The sequence below is a fragment of the Caloenas nicobarica genome, chromosome 1 (assembly GCF_036013445.1).
Source record: "Caloenas nicobarica isolate bCalNic1 chromosome 1, bCalNic1.hap1, whole genome shotgun sequence".
Classification (NCBI taxonomy): domain Eukaryota; kingdom Metazoa; phylum Chordata; class Aves; order Columbiformes; family Columbidae; genus Caloenas; species Caloenas nicobarica.
This window is the reverse complement of record NC_088245.1, coordinates 43523598-43535710: the sequence shown is the minus strand read 5'-3', so window position 1 is coordinate 43535710 and position 12113 is coordinate 43523598. Positions and strand designations below refer to the sequence as shown.

The window sequence follows — 12113 nt, the reverse complement described above, 5'->3', positions numbered from 1 at the left end:
CCTTGGCTAACTCTATGGCCGTTCTTCACTGGTGGCATCAGACCTCGCAACGTGACTTGGTGTCTGAGGAGGCTGTTGCCACCTTTGTGCCTGGAGATGCTGGCTACAGTCTGCGGTTGTTTTGTCTGTTGCACATAGCCCGAGGAAGACTACAGTTAGAGCAAAGCTGACGTCAGAATCGGGCAAAAGGCTGGTTTAGTCAGGCAGGAGGCGTAGCTGAAGGAAAGCGGGCCTGCAGCATGAAGTTTCCAGACCACAGGAGACATTTGTGCCTTGAAAGCCCAGCATCATCGAGGGTGGAAGGAGCCTCGTCTCGTCCAACTCGTCAGTCCCTGCCCTGCTCAAAGCAGGGTCAGCCAGGGCAGGTGATACAGAGCCACGTCCAGTTTGGAGCATCGCCAAGTGTGGAGACTCCACAATCTCTGTGGCACAAAGAGGCCACCAGCAGGCTGACCTGGGGCCTCAAGCCCCAGGCCAGGTGTCTGGGGCCTCCAGCCCATGGGCCCAGGAGCCCCACTGAGGCGCAGGCAGAGGCCGCCAGGCCCTGTCTCAGCTCCGTCAGGCCGTCCCTGTCTCGGCTCTGTCAGGGTTTCCCTGTCTCAGCTCTGCCAGGCCGCCACCTCACCGGGCACTTGTTTGTCCCTCTGGGCTCTTGGCTGCCGCGTCTGCCTGCCCCGGGATGCCCTGCTCCCCCTGCGCACATAGGCCAAGGCTGGGCCCTGCCTGGCTGGCGACGGGACCCCCTTTGGCTCCCCGTCCCCGAGGGAGCAGCGTGCCTGTGCTGCTCCCTGACACCGCTCTCTCACTGCCCCCACAAGAGAAAATGATTATTCCTTAGGCTGAGGTGGCATTCCCCCATTCCAGCTTGTGCCCACTTCTTCGCACCTTTCCCCTCGGTGGGCTACAAATCCATCAGATCCCTGTGGGAGCTGCAAAGCTTCCATGGATACCAGAAGCTCGCCCACCACCTTCTGCCCAGACCACTAGGAGGATTGCTCTAGAAAGGAAGGAAGAGCCTGGTAACTGATTATTAGCAGTAGCTCAGCGCTAGTCCCCGATCTGAGCGCAATCATGGCTCAGGGCTCCCCAGAGGAAAAGGGCACAGATTTGTGCTCCCTCTTGGAGACGTCTGCACGACTGATATTCCTTCAGAGCAAGGGCAGAGAGAGACGTGCTAAGTGCCTGCATGGGTTGAAAGCCTGAGTGAGCCTTCAAAGATAGGACGGTCCTCATCCAAATCTGCGAGGTCCCAAGCACTCCAGTTGGGCAGCAAAACGAAGACACGGAGTAGACGACACAGTTTATTAAATAGCAAGGTGCAATGGAGCACCTGGAACTAGATGCAGGGCAACGGCTGCACAAGGCGGAATGTAAAGATTTGCAGGCTTCATTCCTGCCCCTTGTGTGCTCTCTGTTTTCTGGCAGCGACACTTCCTCTGCTCCAGCATCTTCTTACTGCTAATGGCAGAGGTTCAGGAGTGACTGGGGAAGGGCAGGAGAAGAAAAGGCTTTGTGTTAGTTTGACAGCAGGCTGGGCCAAAGGCGGTACTGGGAAGCGGCTTCTGGAAGTACAGCGCTATTGTGCAGATCCAGATACTGAAAACCAAACACTCCAATGTGTCAACAGCAAAGCTACAGCCTGTGGGCTACAGCCACAAGTGGAAAATTGCGTTCCATGGAGATAGGGATCAACTTTTTGTGTTTTTTGCCTTATTTCTTGTCCAGCTCTTTCTCCCCTCTCTCTTTTAGACTGCTCTGCTTGGCTGTGACCTACCGAGGGAGGCCCGAATGACTTCTGAGGCTAAGCCCGGGTTCTGGACTGGTTCTCCCTGACTCCCAGGCAAAGTGGAGAAACTTCTCACAGGTCCTGGGTTTATCTTGCCTGCTGCATGTGTTGTTTCAACTGCATCTCCAGCTGTTGGGAAAATGTCACCAACTTGTAGGTGGCAAACCAAAAGAAAGTCAAAGAGAGATCTCTAAAGTCACTCACTTCTGTGGAAATCCGCAAGGTGGGAGGCCATCGAGACTGCATTTGTCACCTGCTGACAGAGTATTAAAACGTATTATAATCTCGGGGTATGATATAAAATATCATCTATAAAATATCAGATATAAAATCTCGCTCGGGGCCCCTGGGACTGCATCCTGCTTGGAGAGGCCATTGAGCTCAGCAGCCCTGCTGGGACTCCTGGCTCATGGGTTTTAGCTATCAGGATAACTACATCTATGTTCCTCAATGTCACCATCATCTAATGCTACAACAGCAGCAGGAGCATCAAGAGAGTTCAATTGAAAGCCAGAAAGCTGAGGGATGGGGCGGCAGGACTTTAAGGGCAGCCTGTAGTCAGTAGAACAGAGGAAACGGTCTCTCCCAGGCTCTCTGGGAAAACCTCTTCTTCAAATTTCCCCACCTGAAGATGGAACTAGGCTCTGGTAGCTCGTGAAAAGGGAAGGTTGTGACTAGCTTACTGAGGCGGAGGCATGCAGGTCTTTCTGAAGGGCTTCAATGGCCTTGACTTGTTGCCAGGCTGTGGCTTCCAGCCTGGTCATTCCAACTTGGAGCCTGAAAAAGAAGTACAGGTCTTATCACAGAAGTCCACAAGAGCACAAATCCCAAAGGAAGAGTGTGATAGAACCTCATCTAAAACAAAAGCATCTTTGAAAACCATGTAGTATTATCTTGCTGGCATGCAGGAAGAACAGTCCGGTTGTTTTCCCACAATTGCAGAAAGCAAAGCCTTGCCCCACTGTGTGACTTCCTTACTGTTGCATGTGTTCTTCCAGCTCTGGGATAGCTGCAGTTCCAGAAGATGTGACCAGAAGGCTCTGCAGGTTCTTGGAAGCTGTTAGCTCCCTCTCCTTATCCTTTATGGCATTCTCCAGGGACTCAGCATAACACTCGGTCCGGATAAGCCGTTCTTGCAATTCCTGCAGCTGTCAAACCAAAGCAAGAATCCCCAGTAGTCAGCTTAGGTTTGATAAAAAGGAGTGGACCCCCAACTAAGGGTCTGTTCCTCACTCTGGTTTGCAACAGGAAAGGCCTGGGCCCCTGCCAAGAGACAAGAGACAGGCTTTCTCCTCTCCCTGCCTGAGCTTTAGAACTGTCCAGTTCCTTCTGCAGCTGCAGTTTCTGTTCCTGCAGGTCCCTGCTGTAGCGCTTCTCGGCTTCAAGTGAAGCTTCTGCTGCGGAGTACTTTCTGAGAGCGCTGGCAAACTCCTGCTGCAGCCACCTGACCCATTCCTAAAGAAATGGTGTTCCATGCGCATGGAGAAGTCAGGAAGAAGATGACAACAGGACACATGCTTTTAGTCATGGGATCATATCATCAGATGGATCTTCAGCATGGCCAGCAGGTGGAGGGAGCTGATTCTCCCCTTCTGCTCTGCTCTTGTGAGCCCCACCTGGACTACTGCCTCCAGCTCTTGGGTCCCCAGCACAAGGAAGACATGGGCCTGTTAGAGTGGGTCCAGAGGAGGCCCACAGAAATGAGCAGAGGGTTGGAACAAGGGTGGTGGGACACTGGAGCAGGCTGCCCAGAGAAGTTGTGGATGCCCCATCTCTGGAATTGTTCAAAGTCAGGCTGGACAGGGTGTTGAGCCACCTGATCTTGTGGAAGATGTCCCTGCCCACAGCAGGGGGTTGGACTAAATGATCTTTAGAGGACCTGTCCAACCCAAACCATTCTATGCTTCTCTGACTCAGTGAATTCAAAGATGAGAGATTTTGGCCACCACCAGCAGGCATCTGCTGGCACCTTTCTCAGCTGTCGGCAGCTCATCATGATGCCTTCTCTTCCCTAATACACAGAAAAGGCTTCCGTATTTTCCTCCTCCTCGGAACAGAGGCTGAGAGTCTGTGCCACTAGCTTTTTTCTAACCGACTGTTTTCCCTCTTTATGCAGCACTTCTGCTTCACAACAGGAACAAAATGAGATCTGAAATAGACTTCAGGTCCTGATTCGAAAGCAGCCTCTCTGCAGCACTCCAAAAGGAACTCAGTAGCAAGAACAGGTCTCCTTATAACTGACAGGCTTGATTTACAGATATCTGCATCAGGCCCTAAGAGTCACCTGACTGTCGCCTTGACAATCGGTTTGTGTTGAAGCCTCCTTCTTGAGCGGAAGCTCTTCTCTCTCCGGTGCAGAAACCTGAGCGAGCAAGAACACAGACCGACAGACAGTGAGGAAAGGAATCTGCAGCAACACAGCAGCATGACACTGCATTTCAGCAGCTGGGCTTAAGAAGCGTAACAATTCCGTTACCTCAGGAAGACAAAGCAGCTCATCCAAAGAGAAGTCAAAATCTTCTTCTTCTTGTGCTGCTCCTCCTGCTTGCAACACCCCTACAAAGAGGTAAGAAGCGGCACGCTGCTGTGAGTGCTTGTTTCACTCCGCTTTTCCCCACCCGCTTCACTCCAGAGAAGCTTACAAAAGGAACCATTTAGTCCGTCAGGAAATTACCATTGCGGCGCTCCCCTTTGACAGGCTGCGCACATGCTCCTTCTTGGCTTGCAGGTGGGAGCATCACGGCATCTAACAGTTCTGTTAGACCTTCAGAATCCGTCTGTGTAAATATAAAGACACGAGTTAGAACTGGCACTTCCAAAGAAGGGCAACGAAGCTGGTGGAGGGTCTAGAGAACAAGTCCTCTGAGGAGCGGCTGAGGGAAGCATGGCTGTCAGTCAGAAGAGAAGGAGGCCGAGGGGACACCTTATCGCTCCCTACAACTGCCGGAATGGAGGTTGTGGCAAGGTTGGTGTCAGTCTCTTTTGTCAAGTATACAGAAATGGGGCAAGAAGAAAGGCTTTTGTTGTTCCAGGAAAAGTTTAGATGGGATATTAGGAAAAGCTTCTTCACTGAAAGAGTTATTAAGCACTAGAACAGGCTGCCCAGGGAAGTGGTTGAGTCAGCCTTCAACAATACACTTGAACTCGATGATCTTAAGGCTCTATTCCAACCTAAGTGATGCTAGGATTCTACCTCAGAATCGAAAGAGGAGTCATCGTCGTCGTCTTGTGCTGCTCCTGCTGCTGGCAACACCCCTACAAAGAGGTAAGAGGCGCCACGCTGCTGTGCTTATTTCACTCCGCTTTTCCCCATCCGCTTCACTCCAGAGAAGCTTACAAAGGGAACCATTTAGTCCCTCAGGAAATTACCATTGTGGCGCTCCTCTGCGACAGGCTGCGCACACGCTCCTTGTTGGCTTGCAGGTGGAAGCAGGACGGCATCCAACAGTTCTGTTGGACCTTCAGAATCCGTCTGTGTAAATATAAAGACACGCGTTAGAAGTGGCACAGACTCCTTCTGGACCCGTCTCTATCCAGAAAGCTCCTGCTTCAGTCAACATGCATAATGTGGTATCAGGTGATGGAAAGACCGAAAAGGCCAAACACAGCCAGCGTGTTAGACATCTGTGTTGGTCTCTTTTGCCAAATATGCAGTAATAGTACAAGAAGAAAGAGCCTTATGTTGTTCCAGAAAAGGTTTAGATGGGATATTAGAAAACTTTCTTCACTGCAAGGGTTATCAAGCACTGGAACAGTCTGCCCAGGGATGTGGTTGTGTCACCATTCCTGGTGGTATTAGGGGACATGTACATCTGGTGCTTAAAGACATGGTTGAATTGTGGATTTGGCAGTGCCAGGTGTGCAGTTGGACTCGATGAACTTAAGGGTCTCTTTCAACCTGAGTGATGCTGGGATTCCAAGCCTGAGTCAGAAGCAGCAGCAGAAAGTAGAGAGCCAAAAGGTAAGCATGCCCAGTCGGGCCCCACCTTCAGAGAAGGTACCTCAAAATCAGACAGGGAATCAAAATCTTCCTCTTGCTCTGCTCCAGCGTCTGGCAAGACACCTTCAAAGGAAATAAGAGGCACAATGCAGTTGTGAGTGCTTATTTTACTGTGCCTTCTGCCATCCCGCGGGCCCTGCATTGAACAAAGGGTTCTCATTCTCCTTCAGGCCACAGCGATTTGTCCTCATCACCTCCTCCACGGTGGGGGATCCTACCTGCTGCAATCCGCGCAGGTGCTCCCACGGGAGGGGCAGCAGTCGTCCCAGAGGAAGAGATCTCAGGTACTGCTGGACCTCCTGTGCCTCCTACAGAGCATTCTCCTGTCCTTTTACTTCTGGCATATTTCTCCAGTGTCTTAGTAAAACTGTATACGAAAAGGAAGGAAACGAAATTGGTGAACGTACCCCCACACTTGCATACGCTCTTTACGGGAAGTGCAACAGCCATTCATGATTGGCTTCGGGACTGGTGCTGCAGGCAGGGCTTTGGGTTCTTTGATAACGGCTGGTTTTATAAGATACCAGTCCGGTCAGTGATATGTGGGAAAGGTTTATCCCACAGGGGTAAAAGGATGCTGGGACAGGAATTAGCAGGGCTCATTTGCAGGGCTTTAAACTAGATTTGCAGGGGGATGGGGTTGTAGCTGGGCTTGCATCAGTGGGGCAGCATGCTGGAATCCATAAAGACCGGGAGGCCCCTCAGGCCCCTAGGGTGAAATCGGCGTACTCGGCTCGCTCCCTGAAGTGCCTGTTCACCAATGCGCGCAGCATGGGGAATAAGCAGGAGGAGTTAGAAACCTGCGTTCGGTCAGGAGATTATGATCTGGTGGCATTAACAGAGACATGGTGGGACAGCTCACATGACTGGAATGTGGTCATGGATGGCTGTGTCCTTTTCAGGAAAGACAGGCCAGCCAAGCGTGGTGGTGGAGTTGCTCTTTATGTGAGAGAGCAACTACAATGTATAGAGTACTGTCCAGGTGCGGTTGAGGAGCAAGTTGAGAGTCTGTGGGTGAGAATTAAGGGGCAGGCTGGCAGGGGTGACACTGCTGTGGGTGTCTATTACAGGCCTCCAGATCAGAGTGAGGATGTTGATGAGGCCTTCTACGGGCAGCTGAGCGTGGCCTCACAGTCACAGGCTCTGGTTGTTATGGGGGATTTTAACTACCCTGATGTTTGCTGGAAGGACTACTCAGCCAGCCAGCCTCAGTCTAGGAGGTTCCTCCAGTGCATTGATGACAGCTTTCTGATGCAAATAGTGGAGGAGCCGACTAGGAGAGGTGCGCTGCTGGATCTCGTCCTCGCTAACAAGGAGGGTCTGGTTGAAGCAGTAAAGGTGGGGGGGCTGCCTTGGTTGCAGTGACCATGAGATGGTGGAGTTCAGGATCTCCTGTGGTGGGAGCAGAATACCGAGCAGAATTGCAACCCTGGACTTCAGCAGGGCCGACTTTGGCCTTTTCAAACAATTGCTGGAGGAAATCCCGTGGGCAAGGCTGCTTGAAGGTCAAGGGGCCCAAGATAGTTGGTTAACTTTCAGGGACTGCTTCTACCAAGCTCAAGATCAGTGCATCCCGACGCGCAGGAAGTCAAGGAGGGGAGCCAGGAGACCTGCGTGGTTAAACAGGGAACTGCTGGGCAAACTCAAGTGGAAGAGGAGGCTTTACAAATCATGGAAAGAGGGGCTGGCCACTTGGGAAGAATATAAGGCTGTTGTCAGAGGATGTAGGGAGGCAACTAGGAAAGCTAAGGCCTCCTTAGAGTTAAACCTGGCGAGAGGGGTCAAGGACAACAGGAAGAGCTTCTTCAAATACATGGCAGGTAAAACTAACACCAGAGGCAACGCAGGCCCACTGATGAATGGGGTGGGTGCCCTGGTGCCAGAAGATAGAGAGAAGGCAGAATTACGGAATGCCTTCTTTGTCTCTGTCTACTCTGCCGGAGGCTGTCCTGAGGAGCCCCGTACCCCTGAGGCCCCAGAGGAAGGCAGGGCAACAGAGGAGTTTGTCTTAGTTGATGAGGACTGGGTTAGGGACCAGTTAAGCAATCTGGACACCCATAAATCCATGGGTCCAGATGGGATGCACCCGCGGGTGCTGAGGGAGCTGGCTGAAGTCATCGCTGGACCGCTCTCCATCATCTTTGCCAAGTCTTGGGAAACGGGAGAGGTGCCTGAGGACTGGAGGAAAGCAAATGTCACTCCGGTCTTCAAAAAGGGCAAGAAGGAGGACCCGGGCAACTATAGACCGGTCAGCCTCACCTCCATCCCTGGGAAAGTGATGGAACACCTTATCCTTGGTGCCATCTTAAGACATATCAAGGATAAGAGGGTCATCAGGGACAGTCAACATGGCTTCACCAAGGGGAAGTCGTGTTTGACCAACCTCATAGCCTTGTATGAAGACGTAACAAGGTGGATTGACGATGGCAAAGCAGTGGATGTGGTCTACCTTGACTTCAGCAAAGCATTTGACACCGTCTCCCACAGCATCCTCACGGCAAAACTGAGGAAGCGTGGACTGGATGATCGGGTAGTGAGGTGGACTGCAAACTGGCTGAAGGAGAGAAGCCAGAGAGTCGTGGTCAATGGGGCAGAGTCTGGTTGGAGGCCTGTATCTAGTGGAGTGCCTCAAGGGTCAGTTCTGGGACCAACACTATTCAATATATTCATCAATGACTTGGATGAGGGAATTGCGTGTACTATCAGCAAGTTTGCTGATGACACCAAGCTGGGAGGAGCGGCTGACACGCCAGAAGGCTGTGCTGCCATCCAGCGAGATCTGGACAGGCTAGAGAGTTGGGCGGGGAAAAATTTAATGAAATATAACAAGGGAAAATGTAGAGTCTTGCATCTGGGCAGGAACAACCCCAGGTTCCAGTACAGGTTGGGGAATGACCTATTAGAGAGCAGTGTAGGGGAAAGGGACCTAGGCGTCCTGGTGGACAGCAGGATGACCATGAGCCAGCACTGTGCCCTTGTGGCCAAGAAGGCCAATGGCATCCTGGGGTGTATTAGAAGGGGGGTGGTTAGTAGGTCGAGAGAGGTTCTCCTTCCCCTCTACTCTGCCCTGGTGTGGCCTTGGCCTTGATGTTTTATTCACTGCTGTGGGAAGCTGGGAACCTGGTTGACCTCCCTGACAAACACATCGGCTTTTACAACTTCTGCCTGTGGAACGAGACAGCTGGGAAGCTGCAGTGCCTGGAGTACAAGCATCTGCAGGTGATGGGCATCAGCCTACTAGGAATAGTTCTAGCCAGGATTTGTGTGTACACCTGTCTGGTCTTCAGCATTTTCTACCCTATTTTTGTTGCACATGTGAAGTGCACAGAGGAGAGAGAGGGCTGGAAGGTGATCCTCATCATACTCATCATCAAGACAACAATCCTGTTTGGAGGCCTGATTATGTTTCTTTTCCAAACCTCACAGTGGATTCACCCCTCTGATTTCACTGGAGGCTTCCTGGCACTGCTTGGGACTCAGGCTCTGCTACTGCTCCAGATTCTCACTGCTACCTCATCTGGACCAAGCACACGCATCCATGTCAAAGCCTTTTTACTGAGGAGGTCATGCCCACTGAGATTCGACAATGAAGACGACGCAACAGCTATTGATAACCTGATTTAAAACAGTAATCCCACGACAGTTTTAGTCACCGGCAGGAATTTGATCCTTAGTCCAAAGACCCATGTTGAGCCATGCTCTGGCACACGGCTGTGTGCAGCTCTCTTGCGGCGAGCAGGCAGCAGACACTAACACTCACAGCGCAGCGTGGAAACTTCACAGTAACAGCAGCGTGTAACACACACCGTGGCTTGGGGCACAACATCAGAGCAACAGCATTCCTGGCCTTGACCCGGAGGACAGTGGACAGATCAGAACCAGCACACAGTGGACACAGCCCTCTGGCAATATCTAGCCTAAGTATAAGCAGCCAGAGAAGCAAACAGGCTTCCTTTCTCTGAGTTGCCTGAAGAGACTCTGCTCCTTCTCCACGTCCTGGACTAACCAGGGATGCCTTCAAGGCAATTGTGACTTGAGGAGCTGTGGCTTCACACTGCTGTCACAGCAGTGGCAGCCTCAGATGTGTACTGGAGATACTTTCTTCAGCAGGACCACCTGTACTTCACCTGCAGGAATAATATCTGAGGTGACTCTGCTTTAGTTCATTAGGGTGAAGGGGCCCACATCCAACCCCAGCAGCAGCAGAGCACCTGGAGCGACAGCCAAACAACTTGCTGAACATAGCCCTGAAGAGGAGGGTTTCCACAAGCCAGCAGAGGATTTGGGTGCAGAGCCCCAGGTTTGTCCCTACTGATACTACGAAGCCAAGCCCAGCACTCCAGCAGCCTTTGAGACTCTAGGAGAGACTGGATCTATCTGAGGGCAGCTTACCACAGAGCCAGCTCAGCTCAGCCCAAAACATACCCCATGCAAGGGTGTGCTCAGGGAGCAGGGCCAGGGCCGCTGCAGGCTGGGTTGCAGTGCCCCAGCTGGGCCATCACAGCCAGAACACTGGATGGAGGCTCTGCCACGGCAATGCACAGCACTGCTCCATGCCACATCTGTAACCTCGCACAAACCTCGCCGGCTTTCCCCCCCATCCCCTTCAGGCACATGAGGGTCCGTTTTCTCTCCTGCTGCAGTCTTTGGGGGGATGTGGCTGGTGATGCTGGTTGGCTGATTCTTCATTTCAATAAAGGCTCTCGCGCCTGCTTCAGTCTCATCTTTGTTTGTTCACCCCCTCTTCAGACTGGGAAGAGGATGCTAAGCCATCCTCATCCCTTCATAGACCCCCATGCACAATGCCATGGGGTTAGCCCCCTCAAGATGGTCCCTGCCAGTCTGCTCCCACCCATGTCTTCCTGAGCTATGGGAGGCCTGCCCAAGCCTGGAGGCACATTCAGTGTCAGGTCCAATGTGGACAGCCTGCCAGGCCTCACTGCAGCTGTCACAGGGGGACCACAAGGACAAGGGAGCCCAAAGGCTGGCCAGCAAAGACATTCCAGGCCCAGCAACTCCGTGCTCCCCTCCAGTCCCAATACTGACTCACCAAAGAGATACTCACAGAAACTCAAATGTCCTCTTTAATCTGTCCATGCTCCAAGATACCAAACAGAAAGGAACATAATCTAATCTGGAGCACAGCGCACACTGATAGAAGTGAGTGCCCCCTTCCTTCTTCCCCATGGCCTTCATAGGCCTCCTACCAGCTTCACAGGCCATCAACACAGCAGATACCCAGCCCACTCCAGGCTGTCCTCCTGCAATGCTGTCAGAGGGGCCACCTCCCCTTTGCTCCTGGGAAACCACAGAGGAGGCAGCATTAGCTGAAAAAGATCTCCCTGACATATTTCAGAACATCATCTTCAGAGTCCTCCCAGTCTGTCCTCTCTGCATCAGCATCAGCACCAGTGTCAGGAGGGCATGGGAGAGCCGGACCGCGGTCACTGCCTGCCCCAATGCTGGCTGTGCTTCCAGGTGCCTTGTTTGGTGCTTGCTGAAGCTCCTGCTCGCCTTGGCTCCAGGACTGGGTTTCCTCCTCACCTTCCTCGCACTGCAGATTCTGCCCAAAGAGAAAACAACCAGACACAGCTGTGCGACTTCAACCTGGGAGCACTCTAAGGAGGGAGGGGGGCAGTGCGGAGGGGCAGCCCATCGCCAGTCCCCAGGTTCCCAGCGGAGGCAGGTCTTGTCCCGCAGTGCCCGGCCGGGGGATGAAGGCAGCTGTACCGGCCCTGGCAGCCCCCGTGAAGGGCCAGGGCCGCGTCCCCACCCCCGGGGGTCCGGGCTCACCTCGGCCAGGACCGCCAAGGCCACGTCCACCAGCTCCGCCTCGTTCATACAATACACCACCTCCGCCGCCCTGCGCACCGCACGGGGAGAGACGCTCAGCGGGGGGAGCGCCGAGCTTCGCCCGCCGCCGCCGCCGCCGCCGCTCCCCCCGCCCCAGCGGCTCTACCTGGGCCGTGCCACCGCCTGCCGCCGCCTCCGCACCGCCTTGGCGGGGGGCGCCGCCGCCCGCTCGTCCCCCGCCGCCCCCATCCAGGCCGGGAGCAGCCGCCGCCGCCCGCCCGCCGCCATCTCTGCCGAAAGTCTCAATCATTTATACAACATCCTATCAGTATATACACGCCCTCAGGGGAGTCCTGTAAGCCTGATTAATTACAATATTTGCATACAACTTATATAGCATGACTCTTACTACGTCTGCTCAGTGAGTAGGGGATCTTCTGTAGGTGGGAAGCCTCCGAGAAAAAGGTATGGCTTTCTATTAAAATAATATTATCATGAGTAAAATTTTCTTTTGGTTATGCACGTCCACAAAAT

General features: G+C 53.0%; 3 protein-coding genes across 3 annotated transcripts; 1 reads left to right on the top strand and 2 right to left on the bottom strand.

Moving 5' to 3' along the window:
- Positions 1 to 1710: 1710 nt before the first annotated feature.
- Positions 1711 to 6240, bottom strand: LOC135985479 (uncharacterized). The gene is made up of 12 exons (XM_065628886.1): positions 6200 to 6240; positions 6005 to 6153; positions 5773 to 5849; positions 5156 to 5258; positions 4980 to 5041; positions 4461 to 4563; positions 4263 to 4342; positions 4071 to 4133; positions 3089 to 3241; positions 2765 to 2934; positions 2470 to 2563; positions 1711 to 1770 (listed from the first exon to the last, which is right to left on the bottom strand). The coding sequence occupies exons 1-12, from the start codon at positions 6238 to 6240 to the stop codon at positions 1711 to 1713; spliced, it is 1155 nt and encodes a 384-aa protein (XP_065484958.1).
- A 2590-nt stretch (positions 6241 to 8830) lies between these two features.
- On the top strand, positions 8831 to 9997 carry LOC135984591 (transmembrane protein 140-like). The gene is given in 2 exon segments (XM_065627066.1): positions 8831 to 9291; positions 9294 to 9997. Coding segments are annotated over 2 exon segments (501 nt in total). The 5' UTR covers positions 8831 to 8873; the 3' UTR covers positions 9377 to 9997.
- An 855-nt stretch (positions 9998 to 10852) lies between these two features.
- LOC135984593 (cell cycle regulator of non-homologous end joining-like) lies at positions 10853 to 11870 on the bottom strand. The gene is made up of 3 exons (XM_065627068.1): positions 11746 to 11870; positions 11580 to 11649; positions 10853 to 11349 (listed from the first exon to the last, which is right to left on the bottom strand). The coding sequence occupies exons 1-3, from the start codon at positions 11865 to 11867 to the stop codon at positions 11110 to 11112; spliced, it is 432 nt and encodes a 143-aa protein (XP_065483140.1). The 5' UTR covers positions 11868 to 11870; the 3' UTR covers positions 10853 to 11109.
- Positions 11871 to 12113: the final 243 nt, after the last annotated feature.

What these genes read in the sequence shown, in the direction of transcription:
- LOC135984593 (XM_065627068.1), bottom strand. Translation starts at nt 11,867, where the DNA reads ATGGCGGCGGGCGGGCGGCGGCGGCTGCTCCCGGCCTGGATGGGGGCG. An exon ending in CAGGCGGTGGCACGGCCCAG is followed by an intron (nt 11,650 to 11,745) that starts GTAGAGCCGCTG and finishes TGCGGTGCGCAG; the next exon opens with GGCGGCGGAGGTGGTGTATT. An exon ending in CCTTGGCGGTCCTGGCCGAG is followed by an intron (nt 11,350 to 11,579) that starts GTGAGCCCGGAC and finishes CTCTTTGGGCAG; the next exon opens with AATCTGCAGTGCGAGGAAGG.
- LOC135985479 (XM_065628886.1), bottom strand. Translation starts at nt 6,240, where the DNA reads ATGAATGGCTGTTGCACTTCCCGTAAAGAGCGTATGCAAGT. An exon ending in ACCTGCGCGGATTGCAGCAG is followed by an intron (nt 5,850 to 6,004) that starts GTAGGATCCCCC and finishes TTTCCTTTGAAG; the next exon opens with GTGTCTTGCCAGACGCTGGA. An exon ending in CAAAGGGGAGCGCCGCAATG is followed by an intron (nt 4,343 to 4,460) that starts GTAATTTCCTGA and finishes ACCTCTTTGTAG; the next exon opens with GGGTGTTGCAAGCAGGAGGA.